This window comes from Danio rerio, chromosome 16 (genome assembly GCF_052040795.2).
Source record: "Danio rerio strain M-AB ecotype USA chromosome 16, GRCz13ab, whole genome shotgun sequence".
Lineage (NCBI taxonomy): Eukaryota > Metazoa > Chordata > Actinopteri > Cypriniformes > Danionidae > Danio > Danio rerio.
In genome coordinates this window covers 26,312,340-26,337,966 of record NC_141036.1, presented here as the reverse complement: position 1 = coordinate 26,337,966, position 25,627 = coordinate 26,312,340, and the positions used below count along the sequence as shown (strand labels likewise).

The 25,627-nt window shown below is 42.3% G+C and overlaps 1 protein-coding gene across 1 annotated transcript in view; it reads right to left on the bottom strand.

Annotated features, from left to right (window-relative positions):
- LOC141378093 (nuclear pore membrane glycoprotein 210-like) overlaps window positions 1-22,175 on the bottom strand; it is a 31,689-nt gene extending 9,514 nt beyond the window's left edge. Inside the window, exons 1-5 of the mRNA XM_087286365.1 lie at window positions 22,168-22,175; window positions 21,903-21,976; window positions 15,489-15,598; window positions 15,262-15,399; window positions 134-336 (exon numbers count right to left, since the gene is read on the bottom strand). Coding sequence (XP_087142491.1) covers window positions 134-336; window positions 15,262-15,399; window positions 15,489-15,598; window positions 21,903-21,976; window positions 22,168-22,175 — 533 coding nt within the window. The remainder of the gene's footprint in view (window positions 1-133; window positions 337-15,261; window positions 15,400-15,488; window positions 15,599-21,902; window positions 21,977-22,167) is intronic.
- Between the last annotated feature and the right edge of the window lie 3,452 nt (window positions 22,176-25,627).

The following is a 25,627-nucleotide window of genomic DNA, read 5'->3' as shown; positions in this document are numbered from 1 at the left end:
CAATATAAAAGCACATGGCATTTTATGAATTTAAGACTTTTATAAGCCCTTAATTTGTGGAGTGTCACTTTAATACATGAAACCAGCACACATGCAGTACACATAAGTGATGCATTTCAGTGTAGGTCATTACCCAACCTGTCCTCCCACGGCAATACACGTGACCTGATACGCATGCTGAGTTGTCTTTGCCTCAGTCAGACTCAGGGTCTCCACGGAAACACCCCCTTCAGGCAGCATCTTGACATCTCTATAGAAGTGTAACGGGGCCAAAGACCAGTGCAGAGGCCCTCCGTCAAAGATAACCACACTATATGAACCCACCGAGAGTAGAACCTCGGAGACAAGCAAAAGAACAATGTCACTGGGAGTATATGTAGAGTGCAAAGCTCACAGTAATGTTGTTGTCTTTCATTAGTGCCTGACTGACGAAAGCTAACAACGGATCCATCAAAGTGTACTGTTAAAGTCCCATGAGTGGTGCTTGGCAGCGTTTGCCCTAGACCGGTGCTCTCTGTGTCCCTGACATGATTCACAGTCATACATCAGTGATCAGGAGCGCTCAGTTTCACATTTATCTTCTGCTGTACAGTTCATTATCCTAATAAATAGCCAGCATAGGGATGATAAATCACCCTTTATACAGACAGGACACTTGCCACAAATCACACACACACACACACACACACACACACACACACACACACACACACACACACACACACACACACACACACACACAAATGGCATAGTTTCAGAGAGCTGTAGGCCACCAGGGTGGTTTTTCAGTGATGTTGCATACCTCTGTTTCCACCGCGATTTTTACAATAGTCTGACCCTGTGAAAGAGCCACCAAACGGACTCCTCAACAAAATTCAAACACAGATATTTACACACAGCTAGGGAATTTTTCTGTGATTTTCTTGTTAGTTTAAATTAGTTTGAATGAGAACAAAAACATTGTTAAAATACTTAAAATAAAAATGTAGGGAATTCATAATTAAAAACAAGATAAGTCAATGGAGCAATCTCAACGGCCATTCACACGTAAATCCTTCAATGTTTTAAATCAATATAAACTATACTATCATCACTTTTGAACCAAATAACAAAATAAAAACGGGCGTAAGGGCGTATGTCCGTCGAAGTGTTTTTGCAGTGCTGTTATAAAAACACTCAGCTGTGAGCTTTTTTCCAACTATAGGAGTTTAACACAGTGAGCTTAGCATTGCATGAAATTCATGGTAAACATCTCACTATGCTTCTGGCAATTAAGAAATAACAAAAAATAAAGCTCCGAAAAAAATAAACACTTTGGTGGCGCTCTAATATAATGGTATTTCTAATGCAGGGTCTATGGGAGGGTCAGTACATTGTTCTGTCTTCTGACTGCCAATATCAGCATCTGTCAATTTTGTCTGTCAATCTGTCAATAATGTTTTTCTTTTTTCTATTTGAGCAAATGAGAATGCAATAATGTATTTGTGGCACTCTTCCATTCACTGCTCTCAAGTTTTACTCAACTATGATGACTTAAAACATTCACATGTCAGAAATGTGAAAATGGTCTAGAGAGGGCTCTGAACTTGACTCTCAACTAGACTCAGAACTACATTAATGCACTGGCATGTTTTAAGTGTAAACTCGGTTAATTGTCTTGCATTTTTCAAAAAACAAGTTTAAGTGTGACCCTGTGAAAGAGCCTCTATCCAAACTTCTTCATAGAATCCAGCACCTTGAGACAGAGATGCTGATGCAAATACAGAAATGCTGTATGCAGACACAGAAAGGGAATGTACATGTGATGTTTTTGTTGGTATAAATCCGTTAGACACCATGCTTAGGGAAAACATTACTGACTAATGCTTGTCATGTGCATTTGTGGACATGTTACTCTAGCATATGTCTGATTTCATTCAGGAAATGTAAAGTTAATTTGTATAGACTTTGAATAGATGCTTTCTTAGCTTTTTTTTATACAGCATGTTTCATTTTAGAGAGTACAACATAATTTATCCTACAATAAAGCTTGCATTTTTACTAGAATTGTTTGTACTCCAGTATAGTTACTGATAACATCCCACAGTTGCTGCAGATTTGTTGGCTGCACATTCATGATGCAAATCTCCTGTTCCACTACATTTCAAAGGTGCTCTATTGGATTGAGTTCTGGTGACTGTGGAGGCCATTTGAGTACAGTAAACTCCGATGCAGTAAACTTACGCATCGATGAATTTGCTCTTCAGTGTTTGAACTCTCAGTAATGATTTTAAATCACACTGAACTGAGCTAAACTGAACTGAACTTAAACACTAAAAACTGAACTACACTGTTCCAGTTACTATGACCATTTATGTGAAGCTGCTTTGACACAATCTACATTGTAAAAGCGCTATACAAATAAAGCTGAATTGAATTGAATTAAACCCATTGTCATGTTCAAGAAACCAGTCTGAGATGACTCACGCTTCATGACATGGCATGTTATCTTGCTGGAAGTAACCATCAGAAGATGGGCACACTGTGGGATGGACATGGTCAGCAACAATCCTCAGGTAGGCTGTGGCGTTGACAAGATGCTCAATTGATAATAATGACCCCAAAGTGTGTTAAGAAAATATCCCCCACACAATTGCACCACCACCACCAGCATGAACCGTCGATACAAGGTAGGATGGATCCAAGCTTTCATGTTGTTGACACCAAATTCTGATCCTACCATCCAAAGGTTGCAGCAGAAATTGAGACTCATCAGACCAGGCAACACTTTCCAATCTTTTATTTTACAATTTTGGTGAGCCTGTGCAAATTATAGCCTCAGTTTCCTGTTTTTAGCTGACAGAAGTGGCATCCTGTGTGGTCTTTTGCTGCTGTAGTCCATCTGCATCAAGGTTGGACGTGTTGTGGATTCAGAGATGCTTCTCTGCATACCTCGTGGTAATGAGTGGCTGTTTGAGTTACTGTTGCCTTTCTATCAGTTTGAACCAATCTGACCATTCTACTCTGACCTCTGGCATCTGCACGACATTTGCATTTGCTCCCACAGAATTGCCTCTTTGAACATTCTGAACATTCAGTCCAACTCTTTTTTTGACTATTCTCTGTAAACCCTAGAGATGGTTGTGCGTGAAAATCCCAATAGATCACCAGTTTCTGAAATACTCAGATAAGCCCAACTCACAAAATAGACATTTATTTATTGCTACTCACTTAGTTGTCACAACTATGCCAGTGCCAAAAAGAATAAGAAAAATAAGTGGAAGAGAGAGAGAGAGAGAGAGAGAGAGAGAGAGAAAGAGAGAGAGAGAGAGAGAGAGAGATCTGAGCTGGTAATTTGGGATGTGAGTAGTTATTGTCATTCGAGTGTAACAAACACAAATTCTATTGTGATTACGAGTTGAAGTTTTAATCTCGAATCATTTGCAGGCATTCATATTTCTGTAATCCATCTGCTGCCTTCATGTGCCGGACAGCTGTGCGAGTTATCGGTACATAAATCCTCTGTCAAACACAAACACACAAACACTCCATCAACTTGATGTTTACGGGCTAATGTTCTAACCGGATTACACAGAGAGAGCACGTATTGATTTTCCCAGTGCTTTAAATTAAAGCGGGAGAAATGAACTAATTAATCCTGTTTTAATTTGTGTGTGCAGCAGAGAGGAAGTCCTAAATAAAGGAGCAGGGAGGAGAGAGACAGAGAGGGGGTCACTGTGCGTGACTGGAGGAGATCGCATATTCCTCATGTTCGATTTGCCCCGAGGTAAACAATTAGAGCAAGTGGATGAATGAAAACGCTATCAGAGCCAAAGAATATTGAAGGAATTGGTGGAGTGTGAATGGATGGGCTGTGAATATGTAGCACCTGACACGTGTGTGAAGACGCCTGCGGGTTCAATGTGGACGTGTACAGAGAGCTGAGAGCAGTTTGTGATGGACACACGATTCCTTTCCTCCAGTACAGACACATTGGGAACTCTGTGTATCAGAGACAAAGTTTGCCTCGGAATTTGTAACGGTGCATGAATCTGTGCTATCATTTGTCTGAGAGCAAGATTTTGGCAGATCCTGAAAGCCTTAAAAAATCTAACATGAATCTAACATGACAACTTCACTGGGAAATCAACTGCAAATGTCCTCTTAACCATCATCTGCATACAACCAATGTCCTATATAATACACACATTCATTTATATTTATAAGTACTTTAATGTAAAAGTACTGTATTGCCTGTTTTATGTGTATATCTAATTATCTTACGGTATATGTTATGCATAGTTTTTTTTTTTTATTATACTAGCTCTTATGTCCAGTGTTGTGTTTGTGAATATGATTACAGTATTTCTTCATGTCTGATAAAGGTCTGTTACAGCATTATGGAGTAATTTTGTCCCACTCATATTTGCAGAATTGCTGTAATTCAGCTACACTGGAAGGTTTTTGAGGATGAACTGCCATTTTAAATGTCATGCCACCATATCTCAACAGCATTCAGATCAGGACTTTGACTAGGCCAGTCCAAAGTCTTTATGTTGTTTTTCTTTGAGCATTCAGAAGTGGACTTTCTTGTATTCTTTGGATCATTGTCCTGCTGCAGAACCAAAGTTCGCTTCAGTCTTAGGTCATTAACAGATGACTGGACATTTTCCTTCAATATATTTTGATACACAGCAGAATAGTTTCATTTTTTACAGCGAGTTTTTCAGGTCTTGAAGCAGCAAAACAGTCCCAGACCATCACATTTTACTGTTAATATTGTATTCTTTTTCTGCTGTGTTACCTTTATGCCACACATAATCAGACACACTTCAATATGTTTTCTGGCAAAACTGAGACAAGCCTTTATGTTCTATTTGCTCAGCAGTGGTTTTGTCTTGGAACTTTGCCATACAAACATTTTTTGTCCATTCCTTTCTTATGGTGAAGTCTCGAACACACATTAACTCTAGCAAGTGATGCCTGCAGTTTTTGCATGTTGTTGAGGGATCACTGCACACTTAGTTTACAAACTGCATGATGTGTTATTTTGACTAATATTTAAATTTGTTTTAATGGTCTGAAAAGTGTGATAAACATGCAAAGAAAAAAAAGAAAAAGAAATAAGAGTACAAACACTTGTTCACTCCATTGTACGTATGGGAGTCCATTGCAACAAAATGTTTGAAGACACATGAAAGTTAAATAAAATAATTAAAAAAATATAACAGAAAACCACAGAACAAACTCTATGAATATTTCAGACTGGGAAATCCCCATGTAGTTAATAATAATCAGCTCAATAGTCAGCCAAATCACAAAGCAGTACCACTGCGCTCACCATGAGAGTCTGACAGCAAAATTTATGCCTACCTAAAGGCTGATTTCCCTTGGAGGTAGTTTGGAAGGGTTTCCTTTCTTTTTTGTCCCATTAATCTAGTGGATGATCCTTCTAAGTGAGCATGGATCGACAGGAAGTTGCAGACCAAAACTAATGAGCAATTTTTCCCCCGGAGCGCTTCTTACAGAACCATAACGCCTGCATGACGATCAGATAAAACTGCCCCCCTCTATGAAGCGTTTCATCTTCTGCCACCACAGTGCTACCCGCAGAAGAGACACGCTGTCTTTTTCTTTTTAAACAATGGGTTTCCCTACACACCCCATGCCTCTCTTTACACTTCACACTGTGTGTCCTCATTTCCTGTTTGCTGTCTTATCAAGCCCATCAGATGGGGCTCCCCAATAGATCTGCAAACAGCTTGTGCCATTTACTCCAATAAGACTGAACTGTGCTTTTGTGAAACAACCTGCTGAACCTCTCAAACTGAGCAATGAACTGAACACAATTCCCAACCTAGGATATTTGACATGTTATGTTACTGATGACATTGGTAGTGTGTAATTAAACCCATGGGTCAACAAAGGACAAAGAGCAGAATAAACACAATTGTTTCAGCGAAACCATTCCATGGGGTTCTGGTAAAAGCAAGCATAACTATTCATGTGCACATTTAGAAGCTCAGCGATGACAAATTGACTATCTGCAAAACTTTATCTTTCTTAGTTGCTGTCGATTGCTCAAAAAAGCTTTGCAGAACATCCCACAGGAGTGAGCTGGAGATGAACATTAAAAATAAAAAGAAAGTTAACAGTTTCTTCAGCATGAAATCAGCCACATAACAAGAAATTGTCTATATATTCATCCTTGTCACCACAATAATAAATATTTTATAAACAATGTATGTACATGGTGAAATGAGCTTTGTAACGTACGTGTGTAATATTCTTCTGAAAGTTGCCACCACAAGATAGATTTACTGTAATCATAAAGGGATGGACATGTCAAATATTGATAAAATATTGTACCATTTAATTTGAGAGTTCTATATTAACACTTTTGATGCCACAAAAAACGACTTAAAAAACTGTCAAAATAATGGGTATTCAACCACATTTGGTGTCATGAAATTACATGTGTTCAGTAGAGCACTGGAAAAGCCACCAAAACACATTTTTTGAGCTGTTGACAGTCATATATGTGTCCCACACAGCTAAAAACACTATAAGGACACTTATATCTCACTAAAAAGTGAAAACTGGTTGTTTTTGCGTTTTTTCGAGCAAATTCGTACTTCCTGTTTAAAACGAACTTTTGAAGCTGCGTCATGGCCATGAGATCTAAGCATGTATTTCAGCGTGTAGACTGGACGTCTGTACCTGGGTGTCCTGTATTACGTCTCTGAGTGTGTTGCATTCATTCATGAGTAAGACTTGGTTCAAACCAATCAGCGCACTCCATTTTGTATGTGCTGCAACTTCATTAATTTGCATGCTAGTTTTCTTAGACTGTAACCGGAAACAGTGTTCAGACGGCAGATAGACAACACACGTCGTGTTGCCAAAAGTTGTAGGAAAAGAATAAGAATTGTTTGAAGATACGGGTCGCCAGTGTTGCTTTTATATTGTGAAGGTTTTGTATCATTTTCTCTCTATGAGAAGCGCTGCTGGATCCACGTGTGGATCAGTGCTCGCGACACGCGGCATTAATGCGTTTGTTTGAAACATTTTTTTACTCGAGAGCATTTCTCATCAATAGTGAGATCCGGATTTGCTGCTTGTCTCCTTTAAAAAAAGACGCAGCTCCAGTATTGTCTTGTCTACAGATTCGGAAAGTGTGTACAATCAGTACCCTTTCTTTGTCAATTCAGATGGCAAAGTTATAGTTCGTATGGTCAGCAGTACTCTTTCACTGTTTAAAGACAGACCTTAGTCAAAATGATTTCTAAGTTATAGTTTACAGTACGTTAATATCACTACAATATTGAAAGATCCGCTGTAAATGCTGCTCTCTGTGTGTAAACAATTGAACACTGTAAGCAAACTTTTGCTGACCGTCGAGTTGAATTTTCGCCGCATTTTGTGACAGGATAGTCTACACACACGGCTTTCTAACCTAGTGCATCTGAGTTATCGAGAAATGCAGAGGCTTTTTTCTCTTATATGACGTGCGGTATCGAACATTTCACCGTCATTAAACACACTGTCTTTGAGTGCATATTTTGTGCTTCTGAATGGCTGTATTTAAGTTTTTGTGGTGTTTGTCTGGTGCAAACAGACAATTAGCTTATCACTGCAAATCTCATCATGTAGCATGTTGTTCCATAAACCAAGCTTAGAAAAAAAGCCAGGCTTATTTTGGTAATTAAACACACCTGATCAAACAAATTGAATTCTTCAGGCTTGTTTTAAAGTTCCAGGTAAGTGTACTGAAGCAGGGTTGGAACTAAACTGTGCAGGGTTGCGAGTTTGACACCCCGGGCATAGAGTAATTTGCAATATTAACAAAAACATGTATACAAAAGACTTAGGGGAAATTTCTATTGCAAAACACCAAAATTTATGCAAAACTTACCTTTTATCAATTTTCATGTCATACACACCAGTTTCTGGATGGAAATATGGTTATAGATGGTTAAATCTGGTTATAGATGGTGTCACATAACCACTTTCTGGATGGAAATATGGTTATAGATGGTTAAATCTGGTTATAGATGGTGTCACATAACCAGCGATCGCTCTCCAGAGATCGCTGGTTCTCACACGAACACTAAGGACTACACTTCCGCATTCCCCTGGACTACATATTCATACATGCTTCCCGGTCACACTCACACATGCTCACTCATCAAGACTGATTGCATTCTCACCAGCTGAGCCTTGTCAGAGACTAATTACTCACCCTACATAAACCACTCATTCACCCATCCTGTTTGCCGAGTCTTGTTAGCTGTTTCAGTGACTTTACAACGTGTTTTCTCCCTGTCTTTGTTTATCTCCATGTTTAGACCCTAGCCTTGTTCTTCCTTGTTATCCTGTTTAGCCGCCTGCCTTACGACCTATTGCCTGTTTACATGACAACGATTCTGGACTGCCTGAATATATCCGTTTTCACCTGTTTGATCATTGCTTGCCTGACGCTGAATAAACCTGCATTGTGGATCTTACCTCCAGTTGTCTCTGTCACTCCCTCCTGTCATTACAGATAGCAAATTTTTCAAATGGTTCTTCTTGCACATTTATTTTGCAAATAACAAAACTGGAAAAACTGGAAACAGGAATGGATTCAAGCTTTTATGTTGTTTATGCCAAATTCTACCATTTTATTTTTGAAACTGAATTCAAAACTCAACTTTCTTCCAATCTTCTATTGTTTAAGAACGTATTCCTAATCTTAGCTGGCAGGAATAGCACCCATCTTCTTCTGCTTTAAAGTGTGAAATGCTGTGAGATGCTTCGTTACAGAACTAGGTTGTAACAACTGGTTATTTTATTCACTGTTGCCATTCAGCTAAATAAGTCTAGAAATTCTCCTCTGACCTAAGACATCAGTAGATTATCACCACACAGAGTCAAAGAACGTTCGAGGTTACAGAAGTAACCCTTCGTTCCCCGAGGAGGGGAACGGAAGTGCCATGAATGAATGGGAGGATTCGGATCAGAAGCCGCTTGTCTGGAGAGTATTGAACGGGCCAATGAATGAAATTAATTGGCAGCGTAAGCTTGCGCAGGTGTGCGGCATCTGCAATTATCTCAGCATATAAGCACACCTGAAGCCAGCAGACGCCATCCTTTTAAGCTGAAGAGACTTTCAAACAGCTAAGGGACAGTCATTATGGCGACGGAGTATGGCACTTCCGTTCCCCTCCTCGGGGAACGAAGGGTTACTTCTGTAACCTCGAACGTTCCCCTTCGGTTGGGGAACTTCAGTGCCATGAATGGGAGAAGTATGGAAAGCGCCATAATGACTGCACCTTACCAACACCCCCGATGAGGAGATAGTCAAGCAAGCGTGACGCACCCACATCATGGGGGGCGCGGTCCTCCAACGTGTCCCTGGCCCTAATTTATCCTACTTCAACAGAAGTTTTATGGATTTAGATATATTTTTTGGGAAGTCATGAGCATCTAGATAATTCTAGGAAATACGACAGTACGTTGGGAAGCGTGCAATCCCGATAGGGAGGACGCTGCGGAGGCCATCCGTTACCCAAGGGGGGGATAGATGGCAGAATTTACATATGGACTAGCCCTAAAAAGGGGGAGTACGCATAGCAAAAGAGTGGTTAGCGGAGAGGGAAGACACGGGTCCGCCCAGGGGGGGGACTTAACCGTGGCGGAATAAGCATATAGGATCGCCTAGTGGGAATCACGCATAGCAGGCACCTATACCCAAAACGCGGGCTGACCAGCGGGCAGACCTACAACGTAGTGGGCCAGCAAGTGACTCCTCCGCTGAGTCAGTGCTGGGGGCCATGGAGGAATCTGCAGGGCTCACCTGACGGGGAACTTTACTGACAGATAAAAAGGCGCACGTACCTCCGTGTTAAGGAGAATGGCGCAGCAAGCGTGTTTCAACACCCTACCGAGTTGTCTCCTCAATCACCAAAGGGTTACCTAATACCCTTGAGGAAACCGGCTCCACTCGCAGATTGTAAAACCTTGCAAATGTGTTGGGTGTCGCCCAGCCCGCAGCTCTACAGATGTCGACTCGAATAAGCGAGTGAAATGGCATCCACAATCCAGTGGGATAATCTTTGTTTCGATACGGCACTTCCCTGCTGCCGACCGCCATAACAGACAAAGAGCTGCTCAGATGATCTAAAATTCTGAGTACGGTCCACATAAATGCGCAGAGCGCGAACTGGACAAAGTAAAGAAAGGGCTGGGTCTGCCTCCTCCGGGGGCAGCGCTTGCAGGTTCACTACCTGATCTCTAAAGGGGGTGGTAGGAACCTTGGGCACATAACCGGGGCGGGGTCTCAGGATGACGTGAGAGTAATCCGGCCCGAATTCCAGGCACGAGTCACTGACCGAAAATGCCTCCAGGTCCCCGACCCTCTTGATGGAGGCCAACGCAACCAGCAGAGCTGTCTTCAGGGACAGAAATACTGATTCGAGTGGCTCAAAGGGATCGGATCGCAGACTCGTGAGAACGAGGGCGAGATCCCAAGAGGGCATGAGAGGGGGGCGAGATGGATTAATTCGCCTAGCACCCCTAAGGAACTGGATGACCAGGTTATGCTTTCCCACGGTGCCGCCAGCTACTGCGCTATGATAAGCGGAGATGGCGGCCACGTAAACCTTGAGAGTGGAGGGCGACAGCCTGCTGTCCAACTTCTCTTGAAGGAAAGAGAGCACAACACTAATCTGGCAATTTCGGGGGTCTTCTCTGCGAGAGACGCACCATTCAGTGAATAGACTCCACTTCAGGGCGTAGGCGCGCCTCGTGGAGGGGGCTCTAGCCTGAGTGATGGTATTAACCACCGCAGTCGGTAGGTTACCTAAGTCTTCCTCGCGTCTAGGGACCACACGTGGAGGTTCCAAAGATCGGGGCGAGGGTGCCAGATGGTGCCCTGTCCCTGAGAGAGTAGGTCCTCTCTCAAAGGGATCCGCCAGGGGAGGGCCGTCGCGAGGAGTGAGAGCTCTGATATCCAGGTCCGGTTGGGCCAAAGGGGCGCAACTAGCAGAACCTGTTCCTCGTCCTCCCTGACCTTGCACAGAAACTGCGCGAGCAGGCTCACTGGGGGAAACGCATACTTGCGCATGCCCCGAGGCCAGCTGTGGGCCAGTGCATCCGTGCCGAGAGAGCCCTCGGTCAGGGAAAAAAACAACTGGCAGTGAGCGTTCTCGGGGGAAGCAAACAGATCGATCTGGGCCTCCCCGAATCGCGCCCATATCAGCTGAACAGACTCGGGGTGGAGTCTCCATTCTCCAGGGCGTAACAGCTGTCGTGAGAGCGCATCGGCTGCACGATTGATCGTGCCTGGGACGTGAATGGCGCGCAGCGATTCCAGCCGCGGGTGACTCCAGAGGAGCAGACGGCGGGCGAGCTGAGACATGCGGCGAGAGCGCATACCCCCCATGCGGTTGATATACGCCGCCGCCGCCATACTGTCCGTCCTGACCAGCACGTGTTGCCGCTCCAGCACCGGTAAAAAGCGGTGGAGAGCGAGGAACACTGCCAACAGCTCTAGGCGATTGATATGCCAATGCAGCTGGGCACCCTTCCAGAGGCCCGCAGCCGCATGCCCGCGACACACGGCCCCCCAACCCGTGTTGGAAGCGTCTGTTGAAACAACAACATGGCTGGACGCCTGTCCTAGAGGCACACCGGCCTGTAGGAACGAGGGGTCGTTCCAAGGGCTGAGGGCGCGGCGACACAGCGCAGTAACCGAGACCCGGTGTGTGCCCGCGTGCCATGCGCGTCTGGGGACCCGATCGTGAAGCCAGTGCTGAAGTGGTCTCATATGGAGCAACCCGAGCGGCGTGACGGCGGCTGCGGATGCCATATGCCCCAGGAGCCTCTGAAAGAACTTCAGTGGGACCACTAGTTTGCTGTCGAGCTCCCTCAGACAGTTCAGCAACAGATGAGCGCGTTCCTCGGAGAGGTGCGCTACCATGGTGATCGAGTCCAGCTCCATCCCGAGAAAAGAAATCCTCTGCACGGGGGCGAGTTTGCTCTTTTCTCGGTTGACCTGAAGCCCCAGTAGGCGGAGATGCCGAAGCACCTTGTCCCTGCATAATTGTGCATAATCAATTGCTCCCGCGAGTGGGCTAAAATCAGCCAGTCGTCGAGATAATTGAGTATGCGAATGCCCGCGAGCCGAAGGGGCGCTAGGGCACCCTCCGCGAGTTTGGTGAAGACCCGCGGAGACAGAGAGAGCCCGAAGGGGAGGACCTTGTACTGCCACGCTCGACCCTCGAACGCAAACCGCAGAAATTGGCGGTGGCGTGGAAGAATGGAGACATGGAAATACGCGTCCTTCAGGTCTATGGCTGCAAACCAATCCTGAGGACGAACGCATTGGAGAATGCGCCTCTGCATGAGCATTCTGAACGGCAGCCTGTGCAGACAGCGGTTCAAAACGCGCAGATCTAGGATTGGCCGTGACCCACCGCTCTTTTTGGGTACGATGAAGTATGGGCTGTAAAACCCACTCTCCATCTCGGCTGGAGGAACCGGCTCGATTGCACCCTTCGCCAGGAGGGCAGCAATCTCCTCTCGCAAGACAGGGGCGGACAGGGGGTTGACCCTGGAGAAATACACGCCCGTAAACTTGGGGGGCCGTTTCGCGAACTGAATCGCGCAACCGAGTCTGATTGTGCGTATGAGCCACCGCGAGGGGCTGGCCCGCGCTAACCAGGCAGGCAGAGCCCTCGCTAATGGAGTCATCGCTACAATCGCTGACGTACCAGCGGTGGGGCAGCGCGGAGTGGGTGTGCTGATCCGGGAAGCACGAGGGTCCCGCGGAAGAGCTGGAGGAGAGCAATTCGCTCTGGCTCCGCACCCTGACTCCGGAGAGGGGGCTGGAGGGCTGAGGGAAGGGAGACCGTCCCCCCAGCGCTCGTGAGCCACTGGCGAAGCACGTAGAGTCTGTGAGCCGGAAGGCAGCGCGTCCCGGACTGGCAGAACTCGTGCAGTCACATCCGGGGAAGGGAAAAAGTGCTCTTTTACTGATGTTTTGGTGGCACTGAAAAGTACCGTTGTTATCGGGGCCCCGCCCTCCAGCGGGGAAAGATCAAGTTTCCTCTTCTCCGGATGGCCTGTCTCAGGGACGCTTCGCGGTCCGTTTACCGGACTTAACGGCGCCCTGGGCAGGAGGGGCTGCCTGCTTTCGAGGTGTACGCCGCGCCTGCTTGGCCGGAGGCGCAGGCGGGGGCGGGGCAGCACTCGTTGGCGGGCGCCCTCGGCGAGGAACAGCGGAGGTGGATGGCTCGGCGGGCGGAGCGGGCTTACGGCCACGCCGATAGATGACATTGCCCATCGTATCCGACTGCTCTTTCACCGCCTTGAATTCCTGGGTGAATTCACCGACGGTGTCGCCGAACAGGCCAGCCTGGGATATGGGTCAAGAAAGCGAACTTTGTCAACATCGCGCATATCGGCCAGGTTTAGCCAGAGGTGGCGTTCCTGAACCACAAGTGTGGACATCGTCCTCCCCAGCGCACACGCGGCGGACTTAGTAGTCCGAAGAGCATTGTCGGTCGCGGTGCGCAGCTCATGTAATAAGCTTGGGTTGGACCCGCCCTCGTGCAGCTCGGCCAGCGCCTGCGCTTGGTAGCGCTGGTAGGTGGCCATCGCGTGCAAAGCAGAAGCAGCCTGGCCCGCAGCCTTATAAGCTCTGGCTCCGTGGGAGGCAGACAACCTACAGGCTTTGGACGGGAGGCGGGGCAAACCCCGCCACGTAGAGGCGCCGCGCGGACAAAGATTGACCGCGATAGCGCGCTCCACTGACGGGATCGCCTCATACCCCCTGGCAGCTCCGCCGTCAAGGGCGGTGAGGGCGGAGGCACACGCAGCACGGGCAAAGAAAGGTGCCCTCCAAGACTGCGTGAGCCTACTGTGCACTTCCGGGAAGAAGGGGACGAGAGGCTTCGAAGGCTTCGCCTTCTGGTCCTCTACGTAGCACCCATCTAGTCGGTCCGGCCGCGGAGCTGGGGGATAAACCATCTCCAACCCCACGGCCATAGCAGCCCGGGAAAGCACGGCTAACATGTCCGCTTCAGGATCCGATTTGACAGCGCTCACCTGCCCGGAGGGAGCGAGCGGGTCCGGATCTTCGTCGGACAGTGAAAGCCCACCCTCTGATGCCGCGGAGGACATCTGATCTCCGGTGTCAGCGAGTGTGAGAGCTACCATCTGGTTAGACGGATCACTCCCACTACCCGAAGCTTGGATGGAGCGCCGTGAGGAGCGAGAGGTCCGCGAGCCCGTGGGCGGCGGATTATCTCCCGCTGAAACCCTCAGATCTGCCCGAGCGCCCGCTGCTTTTTTAGAACAGGAGGCAACTGGGGTGGCTCGCTCTCTTGCGAAAGTTAGCCGCGATCTTAGCTGTGCAACGGTCATGGCATCGCAATGACGACATAAACCGCCCGCGAACACAGCATTAACATGCTGGACCCCCAAACATGCAATGCAGTGATCGTGTCCATCATCCGGAGCCAGGAAACCCCCGCATCCAGAAACGCACAGTCGGAGCGCCATCCTGAAAAGGACGTGCTGCACGACTGTGTTGCTCTTTTAGGAAAGTTTGCAACAATACGCATCGCTCTGGAGGACCGGACCCAAAGAACCGCAGGCAAGGGAGAAACCCAGCTCGACCGTCTGCCACCGCGAAGACCCACTCTGGACCGGGAGACACACTCGTTCGCTCTGAAGTGCTGATCAGCAAGAGGAACCCTCATCGACTCACTCAGAAAGGATCTGAAGCGAAAAGGATGGCGTCTGCTGGCTTCAGGTGTGCTTATATGCTGAGATAATTGCAGATGCCGCACACCTGCGCAAGCTTACGCTGCCAATTAATTTCATTCATTGGCCCGTTCAATACTCTCCAGACAAGCGGCTTCTGATCCGAATCCTCCCATTCATTCATGGCACTGAAGTTCCCCAACCGAAGGGGAACTGCCACTCAATGGATCTCTTTTTCATGAACCATATTATTGGACCCTTCCCTGTAAACCGTAGAGAGTAGAGATGCCTGTGTGTAAAAATCTCAGCAGATCAGCAATTTCTTAAAGTGACATGTTCTTCATCAATGTACTCTATTCTCAGTTTGATTTTTACAGATGGTAACAGTTTATAACAGTTAATTGGAATTGTATTACTTTACTGCAATTATATTTCACCTTATGGGCATGTAGTTTCAAGTAAAAATGCTACAGTTCATACCAATATGAACGAAGTGTGCAAGTATATGTGTGTGAACACTGAATATGTTACCTCAGAGAGATTCCTATAAAGTGTTGCCTTTGCAAAAGTTTTTCCTTTCATGAGGATCTGCAGAAGATGACAGGAGTGATCAGCTGTAGACTCCAGTGTCACTAACCCCTCCGTCTTCTCCACAACAATCAGCACATTCTGCCCAGGGTTAAAGTTCAGAAGTTATGCTCCTGTCAAGAGACGCAGTGGAGCAAACAGTGCGTAAATCAATGACTATAAAGCACAACCTGTGACAGGTGAACTGTATGGCCCTGGTCGTCATGGATACGAACAGTCAAATAATATTTCCTTCTTGTCTCCAACACCCATCTGTCCTCTTCCTCCTCAATACCCCATGCTGAGAAACAGAGGAATGCTAATAAACATAAACCCTCATAGTAGTGTGGTTTACATGGAAGCATGCTTCTACAGCAGAATTAAAAAAAAAAAAACACCTATATTTCATTTACAATTGTGCTTATTTCTTTTTGTATCCCACTTGTTTTAAATCATATCATAAATCATCACAAATATAATATTTAAACTGAGCAACATAGGCTCATTCTGAAAACGTAACCCTATATACGATTCATGAGATCGCAAATTATGTAGACAGAAGTATGTATGGCTGTATTTCGTCTTTAAAATGAATGCTTTGTGGTAATATGCAAGACAAAAACAGAAGCCAAAAATTAAAATGGAGAAGTAAATGTGAGTGAGAATGTAGTAAAACCTGAAAATGTGGTGAAAATCAAATGAGGGCTTTTCTTTTTCTGGATTACTTTTTAAAACTGTGGGTTGGGTTTAGTAATTCGTGGGCTGGTCAGTTGGTTCTTTTAAAAACACTATTGGTTGGGTTTGGGGAAGGAGGAGAGTGGGGTCTTCGGTCGGTTGGTCAGACAGTAAATCAGTCAGTCGAAAATGGACTCTGCATGCGCGAAAACCACTTGCAAGAGAAATTTAAGATCTGAAAAATAGTACACAGTGGTCTCTGGTGAACTTGTGAAAAACAAAAACTGCAAAAAAAAATGTAGCTCCTTGGACGTATTTTGCCCTTCTCAGAAATGTATATAGTGGTATGTAATCAGAATGAACCTGGGTTATAACTGAGAATTATGAGGAAAACAGTCTAACTGTACGGAAAAAAAAAGTTTTTGAAATATAACTCAAAAAATAGTTTAGCAAGAACTCAAAATTATGATTTCATATCTATTTCAAGTTTATATCTTTACAACTGAGACCAAAAAAATCTCAGGAGAACATGATACAAAGATAAAACACTTTGACACATACATTAAGCAACAATAGACAAAATAAAACGGTATAAATACACAGGACTTAACTATAGATTGTATCAGACATGGATGCAGTATCCGTGACGTCAACAATAGGTTTCTGAAGAACGCAAATGAAACGACCGGGGGTGACCAAAAAAGGGCAAAGAGGCAGAGTGTCAGTGGAGCTACAGAAGCCTGCTAGCATTTTGCTTAGACTGGCTTTTCTTTGGGTGAAATGCTTAATACTTCATTACCTGTGACTTGTTTGTGTTCTGACCACATGTGCTTGGTTGTATACTATAGCAATAAAGTGTTGAGTCTTTTAAATAAACACTGTTATAACACTTTGAAACACTAAACAATGTTCTTATGACATTTTTCTGAAATCACAAATAACTCCCAAATACTTCAACTATAGTCTGTGTTAGTAAATGCAAGGCTATTTATAAAATCTAGGCATAAAACTGTATGACAACGTTTTAAACGACTGTTCTATAGCCTACAGCTAATGAGTCTGTCAGATTCTGGAGTGAAATCCAGTTCTAAAGAACATAATAAATTATGAAGTGACGGTGACCAGCAAGACCTAGCTGTCACTCAAGTGTCCATGCCCTTAATTATGCAGACTTAATAAAAACAAAACAGATGAATTATAATAAAAAAAATCACCCCCTCACAGTTGTCTTGATGGTTGATATTAGCTTTATGCACCAAAACCAGTGCGTACCATGCTGAAAAGTTTTTATTATTTGTAAAATTGGCCAATTTAGCATTGCAGTTAATGAACATCCAGAGATACTGAAGCCAGCCCCCAAATGTGAGTCGATGAATTGCACTTTTAGTTACTTCCGTATTGGCTTCACAAAGGAGATCGGGATGTTGACGCTTGGGGGCCTTAAGCTGTGGTCACACTAGCTTATTGTCTAGTTAGCTTAGTGACAATGGCGTAAATAAGTTAATTTAACAAGGAACAGGTGGATGCAATTGGTAACCATAGTAACAAACTACATCAATTAAAATAAAGCAAAAACTACAAAACCACACATCTTATAGAGGAGATTGTCATTTAAGGTTGGCTAATGATTAAATCAGTGGTAACACTTTATTTTGATGGTCTATTTGAGTATTAGTAGACTGTCTGCTTAATATATGTTGATATTCCTTTTTTAACAGACATTTAACTGACCATAAGAAACGTAGCAAGTGCATGTCAACTTACACTTATCCCAACCTAACAGAGAACTTATATATATCTTATATCTAATGAGAATCAGTTGGCATGCAGATGAAATGTCACTTAAATTCAACAAATGGACCATCAAAATAAAGTGTGATCAAATCTGCTAGCTGGCGAGATAACAAAATTCTAATCTCATTCAGTATTGTACATCAAACTAATGTGATTCTGTGTAGGCAAGGGATCACCAAACTTGTTCCTGGAGGTCCGGTGTCCTGCAGATTTTAGTTCCAACCCTAATCAAACACACCTGAACAAGCTAATCAAGGTCTTACTAGATATACTGTACTTGAAACACCAAGGCAGGTGTGCTGAGGTAAGTTGGAACTAAACCCTGCAGGGCACGGGACCTTCAGGAATGCGACTTGTGACCCCTGGTGAAGGCCTTCTCTTTGTACAGTCACTAACACTGTTGCTTAATTTCCACATGGAGTTCTTCTTTCCGATGAGCCTGTACAGCAGTTTGTTTCATCTTTGAACATTGGCCTTTTCTAAAATTACTGATGTTATCATAGTAATAATCATCCAGGTATGTATGCCAGCAAATTAGGAGGTTTAATATTAGACCTGTACAAACTTCACCAGATAATTTGGGCAGAACATTGGAACTGACCGAGGTCCTGGATGAGATTTTTTCTCAGATTTTTGCCTAATTCATCCTAAAACTTCTATGCACCTGGCTTATGGTGCACAGATATATAAACAGGAGCAAGAAATATAAAACTTAAACAAAACAAAAATAAATATAAAATATAAATATAGCAATAAATATAAAATATAGCATAAAAAAATAAACCCTGACAATATCTCACAGATTAGGCTGTTTTGTTTAGAATTGTGACATAAAATCATAACTGCTTAACCTTAGTGAGAAATTATGAATAAAATCTGTAAACTTTTTTAGGGTTTTCATATAGGTTTAACATATTTGAATGTGTTACGCATACAACTCATAAAGCTGGGTTTCGCCACATATACAGAAGTGCGAGGGAGTTGCGACATAATTTCAAGGGGCAGATCTGAGTCATGATTGAGTTTGGAATCATAACAATATACTCATATGCCCTACAACATAATAAAAGTAACAGATTTGTTGGATACTGCTGTATACAACCTTTAGTGTTGCATGATCCAATACAAATAATGTTATAGATGTATATGTTCTGCCTTTGTATCTATCTATGACCAGACTATATCCCGCCTAAGACAGAGAGGCCTCTAAAAACAGACAGGAGAGTGAGCAATTAGATACATGTGTTAAAAGAAAAAAATGACATATCTCTTCTGACATATGCAGTGAAGTGTGTTTATAATTGTCCTAAATGTGTGAAGCCATGTGTTTAGGGTGCCAAAGTGTGAACATTAAGTTTTAAAGCCATTACATTGTCTTACTGGTAATCAGAGCTTAACCTTTTTGTGATCTTTCCACAGTGCTTGACATTATCTAATAAACATCATGCATTCATTTGGAACATTTCTCTGTCAGTGACAGGGTATTGAATCCTTGGCTTTGATATAATGTTAAAGTTACAGTATAGCTCAGAGACTTCTTCTTATAGTGGCCTTACTTATTACTTATTTGATAATTAATCATTTTGTACTGTATTATGCACATAATACTTATTAAAATTAATATGCACGGCGTGGAGGTGAAGGACCACATCACGCACAGCGTCACAGGTGGACAAATAAGACATTTCCAGTCACACCTGGAGTGTGTTTCCAGTCACACGTTTCTATCGTTTACTTTTTACCAGTTCTCTGATGAGGGAGGATCTGTCTTATGGCTTTCTCCTAACGTTACCTGTAATACTGCGAAAGCTGGGCAACCTGTTGCAGAATTTCCATGATACATAATCAACATACAAATCTTATAAATGTAGCATATCAATTAATTACACTTTAGGAATATGTTACGCATTGGCTAATAAAATAAAGATAATTTATTATTTCCTATTAACTTTAGGTCTTCACACTTTAGTTTTAACAAGCTGTTTTTTTTTTTTAATAAAAATCCCTTTAACAAATAATTTTGAACATCTAAAGTAAATAAATTGTGGTATTATGCCTCTATTGAATCAAAGTATTAGGCTTGGCAAGCTGATCTCATGGAATTGATCTAACAAAAAGATTGCCATATCTGCTTTAAGTAGAATAGTGTCATTTCACTTCAGAGTAAAACTGGAATAATATGTGTGTGATTGCTTTTCTTTATGACAAAGGATTTGTTTCCTCAGGATCTACCCAGCCAGGTCAGAGGTCAGACATCTTGAGTGGACTCTTGAAGAATGGGAAACAACTGTTTCCACTGACATTTGCTAATGTGTTCATTATGTCTAAAGTGATATTTGCTATTTGAAGAGTTAAATCTTTTTCAAGTTAATTGCTTTGTATATAACTTCCTGTTTTTATGTAGTTTTGATAAGACTGCCGAGAGTACACTCTGCCTTGGATAAGAAACAGATTGTACTTTGAGTGTGTGTTTGTTTGTGTGTGTGTGTGTGTGTGTATGTGTGTGTGTGTGTGTGTGTGTTTGTGTGTGTGTGTGTGTGTGTGTGTGTGTGTGTGTGTGTGTGTGTGTGTGTGTGTGTGTGTGTGTGTGTGTGTGTGTGTGTGTGTGTGTGTGTGTGTGTTGTGTGTTATTCGATTGTGGATCCTTTAACAGGTCTGGGATCGGCTCTAAACTACCTAGTGGCTGTCTGACATTTGTATGTTTGAGACATTGAGATATTGTACACACGCACACACATTGACATTTTCTAAATCTTATGTGTTTTAACCAATCTAGTTTAAACATCTACAGTATACAGTTGCAATCAGAATTATTAGCCTCCCTTTGAATTTCTTTTCTTTTTAAATATTTCCCAGACGATGTTCAACAGCAAGGACATTTTCACAGTATGTCTGATAATATTTTTTCTTCTAGAGAAAGTCTTATTGATAGAACAATCCATCGTTATAAATAACTTGTCTAATTACCCTAACCTGCCTAGTTAACCTAATTGATCCAGTTAAGCCTTTAAATGACGCTTTAAGCTGTATAGAAGTCTCTTGAAAATATCTAGTAAAACATTATTTACTGTTATCATGGCAAAGATAAAATTAATCAGTTCTATGCGCCTCGTCTTCATCTGACAGACGGGTCATTTTTGGGTTCAAACTGTAAATTATCCCTACACCTAAATTCTCTTTTACCTGTTGGATTCAAAATTAATAATGTTATCTTTTTAAGAGTTAAAGAGTGCTAAAGAGTGCTTAAAAGTTTTAGGAGTGCTTGTTAAGTCGTGATGTATGGAGTACTGTTTCTGGGTCCAAACCGCTACTAATATGAATTGAGTAAATATTTGTTTAAGACTCCTTTTTAGTCTTATCACACATCAAAGTGAATTTTATATCAAATGATGGTCTACACACAACATTCTCTGGATTTGCTGCATCACAGACACCAATATTTTAGGAATTTCTTTTATTAGGCACGTTATATATATTGCAATCGTGAATTTTAAAAGTATTTCCTCACTTTGCATGTTTATTATTTACCATTTACCATTTGTTGAGTCTCCCTATACAGTTTGATGAAGCCCTTGGACCCGGAAGCCACTTTGCGTGACGTCACACTCAACAAGCGGATACTAATAAAAAGAAAATTTAAAATTCAAAAATGTAAATTATGTGATAATTTTTATGTCATCATACAGTACTTGAGTGGTTCCAAGTTATTTTACTCAGTTGAGCACAAAAGAAAATATATCAAAGTATGTATGAAACTTGCAACCACTGATACAGTATAGGGAAAATAAATACAATGGTAGTCAGTGGTTGCAGGTTTCCAACATTCTTTAATATACTGTAAATCTTCTTTTGTGTTCAACAGAAAAAAAAAAAAATCAATCTGCTTTGGAACAAGTCAAATGTGACTAATGGCAGCATTTTGTATAAACTGTCCCTTTGAATAAGAATACATTAAATAGTTAAAAGCCTTAATATCACATTACATTAATGATTTATTAGAAAACGACTCTATTACGATTCTATTAAAAAACAGTTCTGCTGTTGTTGTATATGCCTTCATACCTTATGTTTAGAGTGTAAAAAAGACACAAATAGAGCTGAGCCACTGCAGATCTCATGCAGAAGAATACTCTCACCTCTCTCATCAGCATCTTCTAGAGCCAATACATGAGGTGGAGGAGCATATCCAGCTTTACAGTGACGCACAAACCTATAATAATCACAGAAAACAAGATGTATGCTGATGCATTTTTGCTATCTGTCTTCACTTAAAGACCATTGTTCACCTCACTGCCTTTATTCAATCAGGTTGCTTTGCCAGCCGCCAATTAAATTTCAAGCCAGCCAGACAGCTAAAAGTATTTCCTGTGGATCAGGCCAAGAAAAGAGCGCAGTCATAACCTTCTCATTCTTACCGAAACACATTTTCATCCCAGTGAAATCTGCTAAATGAACAGCAGTGCCTTTAGAGTCAAAAACTTAGACTGATTACTGCATCTGTGGGTTATCCTATAAAGCTGTCTAATGGTTGTGATGATCTAAATTTGATAGGTGAAGTCACAGTTTTAAATGTTGTGTCTACGACTCCAAATGTAAAACCTCACCTGTTGTAAGTTAGTCTGTGGCCTCTGGGAATGTGCTGCAACCTTTAGAATGAGAAATTCAATATTTGGCAAATATTTGTTCTTAAATATTTGACTACTGTATATATGAAAATACTGGTAAAGTCACACCTTTAATAAGTCAGTCTGCTCTCAACCTTTAAAATGACAAAGGGATACTTAAATGAATTACTGTTAATATTTTTCCAAAATATCTTCTACTGTATATACTGTAAATGAGAGATCCATTAAAATATAAATAAAAATACCTAGATTTGTCAGGGAACTAAAAAAGTACTATTTTTATACACATATAGAGATATTGTGAATTCAAACCTAAAACAAACTTTACTAAGCTTTATAAATGTGGCCAAACTCCACATGGTTTGGCAAAAGTCAGATCTGCTCTAGAAACATTTATTCAGGGAACAATACATTGAGGATCAGTTCATATATGTCATTTTACAAGTCACAAATTTGAAGAAGCATTACTTACCAAATGTGATGATTGAACAATTAAAAAATCTGGTGAAAAATATCCCATGTGTCTGACCTCTTATGGTGTTTAATTGGCAGGATATCGCCTGGATAAACAAAGAAGTAGGAAGTTTCCAGAACTACGTCATATCATTAATATTGTTCATTTTTTTAAACTAATCATTTTTATATATTACTTTGATGATTTTAAAGAGGAGTTTGCATGTTCTCCCTGCGTTTGCCTGGGTTTCCTCCGAGTGCTCCGGTTTCCCCCACAGTCCAAAGACATGAGGTACAGGTGAATTGGGTAGACTAAATTGTCCGTAGTGTATGAGTGTGTGCAGGGCCGGCGCATCCATAGAGGCAACCTAGGCAGCCGCCTAGGGCGGCAGAATAGAGAGTGCGGCGTCCCCGACACTACCCTCACCACCCGCGTCCTATTTCCGCGTAGGGCGGCCGAATAGAGAGGGCAGCGTTCCTATCACCACCCGCGCCCTCAGTTATATCCACGTCTAGTGAGGTATAATACCCCGTGCTTTCCCTTTAGGGTTGAGGGCGGCGCGACCATCCTTTGCCTAGAGCGGCAGTTTAGCTTGCTCCGGCCCTGAGTGTGTGTATGTGTATGTGGATGTTTCCCAGAGATGGGTTGCAGCTGGACTTATGAATGAATGAATAAATGAATGAATTAATGATTTTAAAGATTTTTATAAACATTCAAGATATTTTAAATCAAACTTTTTGCTTTTGTTAATATCTCGGACAGTTTTACCTTTTAAAGTTTATTAAAACATTAATGACAACAGAACAAGGGTTGCTCTACAAATATACTTTTTATAATGGAATAAACCGTTATCACCAATAAAACCTAGAAAAACAAGGCATCGGTAAATTGTAAACCGATACAGTCAAATATTCTTTTCCAGTTATCAAAAAATTAATTGTTGCTTCATTTTAGTTTTTACTTTTGCCAGGGCCTCTCTTTTTGAATGTAACAAATGTATCCCTCAAGTTTTTCCAAACTTTTTTAACAAAAAAAGTTCTCCTTTCCTACTGATGTTGCAAAATCTAGCCAATAATTATTGTCCATCTGGTTATGATCACACATGGATGGATCATAAAGATGTCTGTACAGTCGGGCCTGTTTCTGACAAATCTCTTCAAAATGACTCATATTGGCGATGCAGTGGCGCAGTAGGTAGTGCTGTCACGTCACAGCAAGAAGGTTGCTAGTTCGAGCCTCAGCTCGGTCAGTTGGCGTTTCTGTTTGGAGTTTGCATGTTCTCCCCGTGTTCGAGTGTGTTCCAGTTTCCCCAATACTCCAAAGACATGCAGTACAGGTAAATTGAGTAGGCTAAATTGTTTGTAGTGTATGAGTGTGAATAAGTGTGAATGAGTGTGCATGGATGTTATCCAGAGACTATAGACATTAATAAAATACAATAAATGGGAAATTTAATAAATCATATAAATATTTCTCGTTATCTTTAGGCCGCAGCCACAGGTAAAGATGTCGCACATTCGCTGACGATCACATTCTCAAGCGAATTAGCGGACGTGTTTAGTATAAACCAGGCTTTAATGGTGCATATTCCACCACCTGCTGGATTGGAAGCATGGGGTGCAACTTAAAGGATGCTGGTTTAGCATATGTTTTTAAGTTGAGTCGAAAAACATTCCATTACAGACTAGTTGAGACAGCAAAAACTTACCAGGTTAAGTTTCAACTTTGTTGTTTTAACTTCAAAATCATATTGAAAAATAAAATAAAATATATTTTTTTATATTGTGTACTTAAAGGGATAGTTCACTTCAAAAAAGCAATTCTGTTATTATTTACACACCCTTCACTTGTTCAAAACTTGAGTTTCTTTCTGCTGTATTTTGATATCATATCAGAATGCTAGTATTTCTGTTTAGGTAACAGAGGTCAAAATGAACAGAAACGGTTTGATTAAAAACATTCTTCAATACATTTTTTTTCTCTAACACTTTATTTTGATGGTCCATTTGAGTATTAGTAGACTGTCTGATTAATATCTGTTAAAACAGCATCTTCAACAGACATTTAACTGACTATACGAAATACATGTCAACTTACACTAACCCTAAGCCCAACCTAACAGTCTACTTGTAATCTAATGAGAATTAGTTGGCATGTAGATGCAATGTAACTTAAATTCAACAATCAGACTGTCATAATAAAGTGTGACCTTTTTTCCACCAAAAAAGTCAGTTGTACAGGTTTGTTAGGAGTAAATGAGAATCCAGTTTCTCTTTTTGGGTGAACTATCTCCTTAATAGATCGAAGACAGCTGTAATGAGATTTTAATAGCGTGCACTGCATTTTAATCCAAGCACTCAGTCAGTCAGTCAGGCAAAGACTTAACTGGCTGACTGCATTCAGCATTTATTTGTTAATTAAAATGACTCTTAATTTACATGAAAAATGGTTTCATGATTCATGCAGTTCATTCAAATCGAAATGCAATGCCATAACATCTCTGTATGTCCTTCAGTTGAAAGAACATATCTATTTATTACCATTGTTTTCTCTTGCTCACCAGGGTCTTGTGCGTGGACCAAAGCATGCAGAAGAACAGCCTGGAGGAAGGACAGACTCGACACCAAACATTGCTGTCTGCAGGAGATGAGAGAGGAAGCAGAGCTGCAGGGCTGAGAGAGGACAGAAGAAACAATCTGACAGTCTCGGGCTCAGAGGACACCCTAAAGTCAGACAAACAGCAATATAGTTACACATGACTGCATGTACACCACTATGTTGA